The sequence below is a fragment of the Sturnus vulgaris genome, chromosome 9 (assembly GCF_052056855.1).
Source record: "Sturnus vulgaris isolate bStuVul1 chromosome 9, bStuVul1.hap1, whole genome shotgun sequence".
Lineage (NCBI taxonomy): Eukaryota > Metazoa > Chordata > Aves > Passeriformes > Sturnidae > Sturnus > Sturnus vulgaris.
The window spans coordinates 21,248,669-21,261,265 of NC_142251.1; the positions used below are offsets into that span (position 1 = coordinate 21,248,669).

General features: G+C 37.0%; 1 protein-coding gene across 3 annotated transcripts in view; it reads right to left on the reverse strand.

Moving 5' to 3' along the window:
* VAV3 (vav guanine nucleotide exchange factor 3) overlaps positions 1-12,597 on the reverse strand; it is a 145,897-nt gene that overhangs the window by 53,078 nt on the left and 80,222 nt on the right. For all 3 annotated transcript variants that reach the window (XM_014885387.2, XM_014885371.2, XM_088170092.1), the window contains exons 16-17: positions 7,887-7,988; positions 6,676-6,776 (exon numbers count right to left, since the gene is read on the reverse strand). In XM_014885387.2, coding sequence (XP_014740873.1) covers positions 6,676-6,776; positions 7,887-7,988 — 203 coding nt within the window. The remainder of the gene's footprint in view (positions 1-6,675; positions 6,777-7,886; positions 7,989-12,597) is intronic.

Consider the following 12,597-nt stretch of genomic DNA (forward strand, 5'->3'; position numbering starts at 1 on the left):
CACGGGGAGCACTCCTGGGACGCCTTCTAACCTTCCCACAAGGAGCAGTTTGCATTTGCAGAGGGAGCAAAGAGAAGGAAAATAAGGCCACCCAAAGGAGGAGATGCAGGTTGGCTGTTGAGGTTTTCTAAGCAGCCTGAGGGAATTAGTTGCCCGAGTGGTACTGAAATTCAATATAATTTTGGTATTTCATGATCTGATATGCCTTTCAGAATTTTTGCCAAAATCAGAATAAAATCTCCTTTTTTGAATGTTTGATCTCAGCATTATGAAGGGAAGTCATATAGCTAAGTAGTTGCAAAGGAGGCCTAAACTTCAAATCCCGTCTTAGGGGGTTTCTTCCTTTTCTATATTCTAAAGACTTACATTTATTTCAGCAGATCCTTTATCAAAAAGTTTAGATGGAAATGTTGTTCTATCCTCTAATGGAAATGAATGGAATTAATCTGATTTTAAAAAGTTGCCATTGAATATTATTTTTACCTCTAGAAAATATCCTAAATCCAACTAGATGAATGTGTTCCAGCTGGTGATCAGAGCATCCCAAAGTTCCTGCTCACCACCAATGTGCCAATGAAATCATCAAGTGAGTCCTCAGTTCTGACAGCCACATAATTAATGCCATAGTTCAGCACAGTTTGGGGGTTTTTCTTGTTTATTCACTGAGGCCATATTACCATTGGGTCACATTTTGATAATCATATTTTACTACAGAAGCAAGAGGAGCAGCAGCTGGCCTCAGTAAGTGAGGGAACACAGCTCAGAAAATGGGAATAAGCTGCTCTTCAGGGATGCAACAAAGCAGCTGGATTTACATGCTAACTAAACAGAGTAAATAAAATTATATGTAATAAGCTACTCACCTTTCTATTTTAAAAGAAAACTCTAAATATTTAAAATGCAGGAACTATAACCTAAGTCCCTTGGAAGGAGCTGTGGGACTATGTGTTCCTTTCCAGTAATTTAGCCAGTTATTACTCAATCAGAACAAAATTGGAAATGTGACCCAGATGTACCACACTGTAGGACCCTAAAAAATATCAGGTGCCCTAACTGGCTTTTGTTCAGGTTGAGCAAGAATCATTGGTTAAGCAATACAGCTAAACCTCTGTTGGAGTTTTTTAAAAAGTGGTATCACTCCAATGAACTTCGTGAGATTTGAGCATTTACTTGTCAATTCAGCTGACACAAGAGGTTTGGAGGAGAGCCAGCAATTTTGCAACTATTGATTAAATTCAGCAAAAACGTAAATAGTGAAAGCTGCTGGTTTCTTTGAGATGTCAAGACCACAGGCTTTTCATGAATAATCTCTAATGTGCTGGAGCAAGCAATTAGGACATGAACAGCATGGACTGTATCATTGGGCATGCACATTACTGTATGAAAGCAATTCTAAACTTAACCCATTCACATGCCAACATTGTCTTTTAAGTTCATCTCACAGCTGAAGCAACTTCTTTTCCATCTAAAGAAATACAGTATTTTTTCAAATGAAATTAAAGAAATCATGCATAAATTAAGTAAGATTTACTATAAAAATGACCAGCTAATGTTTTTCTAATCTGTTTATAACCTGATGAGACACGCCTTTAACATTCCCTGGGAAAAGCAATATAAAGAAGAAAATTCTGTGGGTTTGGCACTATACTTAAAAAATTCAAAACACTTTCAGATTCTAAAATCATTGGAGGTTTCTCTAATTGAAATATTCAATAGTCAGTAGAACCAGCAAGCATTTGCCTGAGAATACTTAATTCAACCTAATTTGATGGACTTGGAAAAATTCCAGTGTGGAAATAAAAATGAATTGTTAATTCTGATGGTTTAAACTAGGAAACAGACTGGAGTTCTTCAGTATGTTCTAGGCAGAGTGATACTGTTTTGTCAATCCTATGAGGTCTCTGAAGAAATTGCAAAGGACATAGAACAGTCTGTACAATAAGAGTGGGAACAACAAGGGGTACAGCTTCTCCCTTTGGCTACTAAAGGTGTGTCTTACTCATGCTTGCTTACCCAAGGCCCCTGTCTTAAGCATTCCCAGACACAAACCCTTCCAGCCAGTGGGAAAGAATCACCAGATAAGTGAAATTGCTCTGTGCCGTGAAATAAGACATAGGAATGCAGTTGAGAAGCCAGAAGATGTGACAAGGGAGAGGAGATGCCCTCACAGCCAGCAGAGACAAGAACACCATGTATATGTCTTTATAAATGGCCTGTCACAGGAATATGTGCAACCGTTTTCTAATCCTTGTGTTAAAGGATTTCACACAGTCTAAGATCGTGCAATCAAATTCAAAGGCGTTCATTAGAATATTAACAAGGATTCCAAATCACAGAAAGATTAAGTAATAGGGCAGAAAAGTAAAATATATGAAAATGTAGAGTACTATTCGAGGATGTACAGGACACCATTTTAAGGGGGGGAAAAAGGGGTAAATCAATAATGACAGGAATGAGCACAGAAGACTTCAATCAGCACTGCTGATTTACAGCAGCAGGGGCAGGAACAGCAACCTAGAAAACCCAAGGGCTAAATGCAAACATTTTGTTCTGTTTATTAATTCAGCTGATTAACTCTGCATCTTTTATCACTAAAATTTCTACAATCTGCTGAACTGGCCGCCTTTGAAGCAAAACATCTGAAGAACTGGCATATGTTTGTGTATAAGGCATAGTATGAGAACACAGCAATTTATCTTCAGATTTTGTCAATGTTTCTCTCATAAGTGTATCATCTAAATCTGACACTTAATAATTTTGTCATTCAAAACGTTTCATCTATCTTTGGATGTCTGTCTTTTGAATTTTCACAAAGTGCGACTTGCAATGAAATTTAAAAAGATTTAATCCACTCAGGAAAGTTCTAAGCATCATTTCAGAAAGGCTGGCAAAAACATCTGCTCATGGGCTATAAAGAAAACAGAAACTTTACAAAACCAGAAAATGCTGAGGAAAATTCAAATGCCTTTGAGAAACGTAATGGCATATTCCCACTTCAGTGATTTGAACTCTGATCACCTTTTTACAAATAAGCCCCTAGAAGTACAAGAGGTCTACAGAATAGGAATGAAAATTATTTGAAACATAGAAAAAATTACACTTATAAAAAGATAATAAAAAATTTGAATCTGTTCTATTTGGAGAATATACTATTAAGAAGTCAAAATATTTTATCAAAGAGAAGCAGTTCAGTCAAGATTTCTCACAAAAGCCCAAAGTAACATCTACATGTTCACAGAGAACTCACTGTTCTAACACTGAAATGCAGTGGGACATTTCCAAATAGGGAAGCCATACAAAAGCATTAACAAGATGTAAAAACTCTTCAAAGGCCAAAAAAGAAAGGAAGAAAGTTTAACAGGATCGAGCAAGGAGCATCATTCCTGTCTACCACACAGAGGATCTGCACTTGGCTGTCAAGCATCTGGAATGGCACTGGCAGAATGACAGAACACCAGATTAAACAGAAAATATATCTATCTACACATATGTAGATGTATATACCATGTCTGTGGCCATAACTAATACCACACGACTGGGGAACAATAATGTCCAGTTTCCTAAAAGAATGATTCCATTTCATGTACATTATACCCTGTGAAAAAGGCTGTAATAGTCCCCTAGAAAAAAATGTGGGGAGAAAAAAACCAAACCAACAAACCAACCCACCAAACACAGCAATACAATAAGTGTTCCAGTCATTTTGCTGCTGTACAAGCCTTTGCTCATTTCCCACAGGAGCAGCAAATGACAGTGCTAAAAGATATTGTATTTATCATAAATTAATTTCTCTAAATATTTTAAAAGTATTCAAAATTAAAGGCATGTTAGAATTTTGTGCCTGTAGAGTATACTTCTTCCACAAAGTTCAGCAAAAATGTTGAATTTTACATTGTATCTTTCTGTCTGCATGCCTTCAATAATATTTCATAGCTTAGCAGGCATGAAAGATAACTTATGGGAGACCTCATTTCTCAGCATAGCTCTGTTATAGTTAAAGGACAGCTCTAGAAACAATTCAAGTTTCACTAACCAATATTTCAGAAAGTCTGAATTGTTTCATCCCTTTGTGGCCCACACAGGGAAGCAGGTACTGGTAAAACTCCTCCTTAAACCTTTCCTTGGTCTGTGCACATTATGAATGGCCAGCACTGCTCAATCAACACTTCTTTCTTTAAAAAGGCAAAGAAAGAGTAAAAGTGGAAAACAGTAGAGAAAAACCTGAGGTTTTCCTTTGCTACTCATTGGCCAAAGTTCCATTATCAGGTGGAGGGATGACACACTTTGAGCAAAGTCAGCCAAACCCCTTGTCCTTTCCATGCTCGTTGTTTGATAGAGCAAGGGGAAGAGCTGCAGTTTAGAGCTGGTTTTTGTAGCTACGATCACAGAGCAGACTCTAAGCAAAGACACAGCTCAGCACTTCCTGTTCTGCCTCAAGAGCAGGTAGGAGATGCACAACTCTCCTGTCTTGTATGACAGCTACAGCAATGAGGGAGTCTTGGCATAGAAGAAAAAACAAGAGAAGAGAAAGTGGAGTTTGAAGAGAGGACAGAGGGTTGAATACCTGGATGTAACCAAAACACATAACACAAAAAAGGATCTTAGCAATCCAGTTGCTTGCAATTTCAGTACAGCATAATTCTACAAACATCAGGAACATGATTTAAAGTAAAATACAAAATACCATTCTACTTCTCGAATTTTTAAAATTATAATTATAATTTATTCCACTTACAAGTCTACAGCATTGCTTAAGTATGCAGGAAAATTAAGAGAAATCAGACCTTTTGTTATCCAGGCATTTATGGTCATTCTTACTAATGCATGTCGCACCATATGTGTCCACAGATATTTACAGAGGAACAGGAAGACAAGCTCCTGCCTCCTGGGGTGCCAGCTATCCAATTAAAATAAAAACTACAGAAGTGATTAAAAGAAAAGGAGAAAGACAAAGGAAAAAGGTAGAAGTAGGGGTGGTTTATATTACAGAAGACAGTTCTTTTGTAAAGAGCAATATGTGTTTGTTTTTCCACTCTATTAAATTCAAGTAATTGCTTTAAAACTTTCCATTTTTAAGACAATTTTAAATATTTATTTTCCTTAGAATATCTGTAGGAGGTTCTGTGAAAAGCCTGTGTTCCAAAAAGGGTTTCAGTCACAAATACTGTGATTGCTTGTACAGTTTTCAGATCTACAAAAGATTATTTGTAAAGAGTTCAGACTTGGAGCATGAAGATCTCCAATACAGAAAAGCAGCTGAAGAAAACAAGGTTTACTGACTACAGCAAAAGTCAGTGCCTGCCATCCTGTTGATTTCATGGAAGACTAGGACAGGTAATTAGCACAGAGAGCAAAAAGCCAAGTAGAAATCAGAAGTAATGTGCACAGGGACAAAGACAGAAACAAGCTTATACAATGTTGAAAGGAACAACCAGCTAGAGTCAATTTGGGAACAGCAGCTCAGTAAAGAGCAGCAGATGAAGCCATCACATCATTCAAAGGTGGGAGAGATCATATGTCTGCAACAGCACTTTCCAAAGATTGTAGAGACTAATGTAAAAAAGAAAATAACCCAAGGGAAGTGGTTACTGTAGTTTATGTGAAGTATGTGAGACATGAGAAACTTCACAAATTGTTATGAAATCATTCTGAAAAGGAATTTAGAATTTAGAGAAGTGAGAATGACACATAACTAGAAACTTCCCCAACATATAAAACGCTACTTTCCAGAAATCATCATGTGCTCCCAATGGTTTTCTTTTTTTAAACACAACAGCAATTCAAAATCATCTCTAGAAAAAAGAACATTTGAGAAGCTGGACAGAGGGAAGAGTCAAAAATGGCACTAGGATTATATGATTGTGGCAATAGTGTAACAAACTCACTTCCACCAACAGAGTAAGTACAGGGAAGGGAAGGGGAGGGAAAGGGAAGCCAGTGATGGGGGCTAACACTGAACATTAGCATGGGAGATCCAGAAGACATCAGAAAGAGATTTACAGGTATAATACTGAGCAGAACGGGAAGGTGTCAAATTTTTGGAGTTATTTGTGGGAGGCCAAATGGTAGTTGAAATCAAAAGACTCCTGAAGTCCCAAAGAATGGAACAGGGAAGCGCAAAGTGACAATGGCCAGGGGAGAAATTCACAGAGCAATTGATTAAAGGAATAAAAAAATAGTTCTTAGGTGTAGGAAGTAGAGAGCCATCAATCACCTTTTTGTGAATACTGTGAGTGGACAAAAATCATAGAAACCAAAGAGATGAAAGAGGAAGCTGAGGCAACACAAACAGCTTTAGGAACTGAGAGGAAAATATGAAAATTGACGTAGACAAAAAGGGAGAGGCACAAGAATGACAGATGATGTGCTGTACTGTAGGTATTCCATATGAGCAGTCCACAGCTGAAACAAGGGCAATTCCTTGTTGTATACAACATTGACGAAGAAATTTGGTTTGACCTGCAACAGTTCTCTCCTGCTTTGGAACATTTCAATTTAGTAGCAATAAAAATCCCTATGAATCCTAAATGCAATTCTAATTGTGCTTATAAATGGTAGTTTCACAAGTATGCATGTTACAATAAACACAAATTAGAGGTAAATTAAACCTTAATTATATCTAGCAAGTTTTATGTCCTAATTAAAAATGGTATTCTAACAATAAAAATGACTTACCACCTGAATTAGCCCTGCCACAATTGTCTAGTCTTCCTAAACATTCTTTGTGTGCTCCAGCTCCACACTTAGAACATAAATAGCCTTGATAAAATGTTCCCCTGTAAAATAAAATTAGGTAGTGATACATTAGAGGTGACAAATTCCACACATAAAGGACATAAGAGACATGGCAGAAGGTATTAGAAGCCATTTGTTGTTCTGCATAATGATAGTCCGTGAGCCTTGAGAAAAAGTGACAACTGACATACAAGCAGCTCATCTGCTTTCTGTCACTACTAGCCATTTAAAAATCACGACCAGACAGTTCTTTCAGACTAGTAGAATAATAACCTCCATCTCAATGTAATCCAAAGCTACTTTGGAACAGCACACTTGAAATTGTACCATTATGCATTTATCCTACTACAGATCTACACTTCACTTCATCTCAGTGGGAATTTGCCTAGGCACTATGAAGAATAGGATCCAGTGCAAGAAAGTTTTAAGATTGAATGTATATTTTTTAAGCATTAAGTAGTTTTGAGGCTATATGGAAAATATTCCTAACTATAAATTTGTTCACTTTTTAAAAAACATTTATCACTTCAGGTAATATTCAGAGCTGTTAATTCCTCTACATGTGTCTGTCCCACAAGGTGGCACTTGGGAATAGCCAGCTGGTGGCCCATGGAGAACCAGGCAGCATCCTGGGTGCTGTGTCCTGAATGCACAACAGCTGCTTCTCAGCAACAGCAGTTGGTGCAGACCCAGTAACTCAACTACACTGCTCCAAAGCCAGGAATTAGCCCTCCTGACTTTTAAGTTTAGAAGGTCTGCACCACTGTTCATATCACTTAGACTTTATTGCATTGAGGGGGGAAAAAAAAAACAACTCAAGATGAAAAATGAAAATCCAGGTCAGTCTGACTAGTCAGGAAAAGTATTGCTAAAGGAAGAAGAATTCCATGCCTGTGCTTAACAAAGGCACTACCCACACTCAAATGCCCTTGCTAAAATGCTGTGGTTTCATTTTTCAGAATATCAACAATATGCAACATAGAATCATTGAAGGGTTTGGGTTGGAAGGGATCTTAAAGATTATCCAAACTCTCTATTATCTTTCATGCCTGCTAAGCTATGAAGAGGGACACCTTTCAAAGCCCCATCCAGCCTGACCTTGCAGAGGCAGGGAGGGGGGAGACTACCACCCAAAAAAACTTGTACAATACCTCAGAAGCATCTGACAGACTTTGCAAGATGTCACCCGACTGAAGGTATGCATTTTGAACTCATGAAAGCTCGTATCTGCATAGTCTGGCCGGATGTTTGACCTGAAAACAAAATTTGAAAATATGCATTAAATGAAATCTAGAACATGAGGCAACATTCACAGCAGGAAATCTTAATCCACAAACAACTAGTTTTATTTAGACTTTAATGTTTTTCACTGACAAGAACCAGAAGTATGGACTCCACCAAACACCTTGAAATGAAATCTGAATTATGCTATTATGCAGACTTTTAAATATATCCTATAACTACCTTAGCTGTCAAATATAATAAATAGAAACTAAACATCTGGTTTTTATTATTGTTTGAGTAACTAGGATCATTCTCAGCAATATTTTATTATGTGAATGCACAAGGGAAAGCAGCTCACAGCCTGAGAAGCACCATATTTGAAAACATTAGCAGCGAATTTAGGACAGTTAGGTCATAACTATGCAGCAATATACTGGATAACCTGATTCTTTCAAACCAATTAGAAAATATTCACCAGGGTTTGGTGAGCCTTGTTTAAATGTGTTGCACAGTGCCCACAGCTGGAGATGCACACAGTAAATTTAACAAAATAGAAGATCACTGTTCACACTGCCAAGATACCAACACACTACTAGCAGATTTATTTTCAAAGATCAGATTTATGTACAAAGCACTGCTCCATTACTGTACTTGTGTTTTGTTTACCTTCCCTACTGATCCCTTTTAAAAGCAGGAGTACAATTTAAATGTGACCCACCCATCTTTTGTTGTACCAGTAACTGTTTTCAGATTTAGGTTTTATTAAGTAATCTATTCCATTTTTTCTGTCATTTGTCCCATTTCCAAGACTGAATGGGAGAACAGGCGTTTTCAATGTATTTCATTGTTTTGTTTTTTCTTAATTCAATAAGATCCCCAAACTAGCTTAACGCTGTCAAAATCAGTAATGCTGAAATGCTAGGCCCATAACCTAAGATTAATCTAGACTGTATCAGACAAGAAAAAATATATATTAGTAAGGATTAATGTATTTTTTACTATTATTTATATTAGAATGTTTAGGACTCCATACATTTCTGGTATTTTTCTATCAAAAATATAGCAATACATAATGCATAGGAATTAAAATAGGAAAAAAAATTCATGAGGGCAGGAATGCAAGAATCTACAGTACTCAAAGGAAAAACCATAAGCTTTTTCCAACATAGAAAATTGTATATTCTTCCATTAAAGTTGGAGATACTTATAAGTTTCATTCTTATGTATATATATTATGTATATATATAAAAACATATCTGTAACATATTTTTATGTGTTATATAAAAATAGATATAACTGTATATAAACATAGTTCTATAAATAACTTCCAGACTAAAACACAGACCAGCCACAAACTGTAATGAAACATATATAACCATCATTCTCTCTTGGACAGAATTAAAAGGCTTACAAAAACCATTCAGAGAATCTGTTTAAGTACCCAGTGTCAGAAAGGTCAAACTTCAAATCCACCTGCTGAAAATGAAACTGTACTCAAAAAGCAAAAGGAATTTTGGTTTTATGCCTGAGAGTAACCTTACTATCACTTGTGTCTCTCTTTCTCCTCTAACATGCAAGATGTCAATTGCACAACTTCTGCTGAATGAAACACGTGTGCATCCTACCCATCCACAGCAGGAAGGTGCAGTAGCATGATAAAATTAACCTTATAATAGGAAGAACTTCTTAAACCAGGAGAAAAAGAACTATTATTTTTTGGCTCTTAACTAGGTACAGTCTGTATTTCACAACGTGTCTGCCAGAGGGCTGCTAAAACTTAGGCTACACTCCAAGCAATCCTGAAAAATCCCTAGAACAAGTTGCAGTCCTTCACTCCCAAGAAAAGCTCATTTTTACTGACCATTTGGTTCAGACCAGGACATCTTGCAGAACTATGTTCAAAGTATAAGCCAAAAGTGCAAGACATGTGAGATTGAAAGCATATCAAATTAAAGCTAACAACCCAATCATTTTTCAAGAACAAACCAAAGAAAAAATTCATTCATTTAATTATAATAGAATCAATCTTCAAAAATAAAACGCATAAATAGATCAAAAGAAAAAATATTACAACCTCATACAGACAGTAGTTTAACACATGGATGTGACTACACAGCTTTCTTCCATATGTAAAAATTCTCTTTCATTCTCTCAGGCTATCTTCCACAGAGATTGAAGTGCATGAACTACTCAAAATATAACTCCTATTAACAGAACAAGGATGATACACTGTATTCATTCTTCTTTATATTAAAAGCAATATTTGAAAAGAACAGTGCAAAGTAAGAAATTGTATGCTTACTCTGGATACAGAGTGCTGTAAAGTGAAGCACAATATGGAAAGATAATTAGTGATACAAGAAAACCCAGAAAAACAGAATCAGTGTGTGCTGTCTACTGCAAATGTAGAGATAGAATAAGGGAAGCTTTGTAGAACATTTAGTGCAGCACTACTGTGGGCAGGAAAACTCTTGCACGTTCTTCTATCAGATCAGTAATGCTGCATTATGGCAAATCCGGTTCTGTAGTCCCATCACACATCACATCAGACAAGCCTGAGATGATGCACTATAGCAGCATGTATGGAGCAGCAAGCCATTAAATGTGAAGTCAGAAACTTAATGAATCTAGGGGTTTGATATTTTAGTTTTCAATATATTAATTTTCCAAAATCAAATACAACACACAAAAAAAAACCCCAACTTGATTAATATGTGAAAGTTTCCAACTAGAGATTAAACGCAACTCATCTGTGACTAAGTCCAAATACCACAAGGACCATAGGATTTTTTTTTTCCACAAAACCTTTCAAACAGAATATCACATGCTATGTTTTGAGTTTTAAAATAGAGCAAATAAAGCTAATAATGCGAAATAGTTGTGGCATAGCATACAACTTTTCAGAGCCATGATCTTTTGGTTACAGCATGGAAGCCTTGCACTGATACCCTCAGAAGAGAGAGCAGAGCTCTCACAACACAGTAAAGAGAACATTTCATCCTTCTCAAATCTTCTTTTCTCTTGTACTTCCCAACTTGTAGGCATATCACAAGACAGAAAAAACCCCGAGTATTTATATCAATATTAATTTTGAGCTTATTACTATTTTCCTCTTTAGAAGGATTTCTTGTTGGAGACAAAAAAAAAGAAACTCAGACATGATTGTTAGCAAAATTCAAATGTATTGAAGCAATTAACAAAATTTATTTTGGGTCTTACACTGGGTTCCTTCACCATCACAGTGGGACAGCCAAGCCCTCCTGCAGACTCCTCAGTCCCTCCGACCACAACCACTGCTATTATGGGGTGCCCCAGGCAGCAAAAGAAATGCATTTTCTATTTCTGCTGTCAAACAAGCTTGATGAGTGACCAGAGCAGGAAGTCACACATACACGAGAAATACTTAATCTGAAGTAAATAGTGACAGAGAGCATGTTCCTCATTTTATTGTAAAACTCTCTTATTTTTATGAGCAACTGCAATGTGGGGCGGGAAAAGTAGTTTTCCTTCGTCTCTTCTACTTTTCCCCAGGCAGTTTTAACTTCCCCACTCTAGCAGAGACAAAATGTCAATGTGAATCTGTTATTAGGAGAATTTTTCCAATTCTCTCCTCAATTCAGCACCAGAGGTTTTATAAGGGACAACCACAAATGCCCCCTCCTGCACAGTGCTGGAACCCCATAACCATATTTACTCCAGTCACTACTGCAATGTCCTTGGGCTGCCCCTGAGCCTTGTGAGCAAAGCTTTCTCTTTCCAATTTACCTACAGAATATTAGTCCCACTGGGACCAATTCACTGCTACACCACCAAGCCAGAGACCTGCAGGTGTGTATCTCACGAGTCTCTGTCACTTGGACACACAGTTCTTGTCTCTGCATGAGCCACAGGAGCCACAGTCCCAGGGACAGAATGACCATCTTCTTCAGTCAGTCCTCCATCTCTGAGCAGTCTCTTTAAAGTTTTGAAAGTTCAGTGTAGAAAAGCCTTATCCAGGTATCTTATTCAATTGCCCTTCATATCATCAGCTTTGGAGCACTCCTTGTGCATAAAAAATATTCCCCTTCTAAAAATATTCTCTCCATATTTGCAGCGCCACTTCTTTCTAATGACTTGTTCTTTTCAGAAAAGTAAATTGATCATAGGCCAATCTCATCCCACCCACATAATGCAACACCTTTATAAATGGTGTCAGGAAGTGTCATGTTATCAACCATCCCCCACAAGTTTCTGCAGACAAAATCCATTCCAGTAATCATCTTTGTCTAGATTAATGGCACAGCTGACCACACAGTAATGATATAGATAGCCCAAAATTGTCTTGTCAGACAAGATGTCTAGGTGCTTATTCCTATGCCTATAGAATAAGGAATAAATTCTCTTGACTATCCTGCCTCAAAAAAAACCCAAAATAATTGTTCATATGAAAAAAAATGAACAGTTTAAACTACTATTTTCTCACACAAGCAGCGGGATAACACATCAAAGACTTAAAACTCATGCTCAACCCTCAAAACACAAACATGTTACAATCAAAAGACTAACGTTTAAGTAAAAAAAACCAAAAAACAGTGAACCTTGTCAATCTTGACATATCCAACTCCATAAGTTCTATGCCCCATTTTACTAATCTGAACT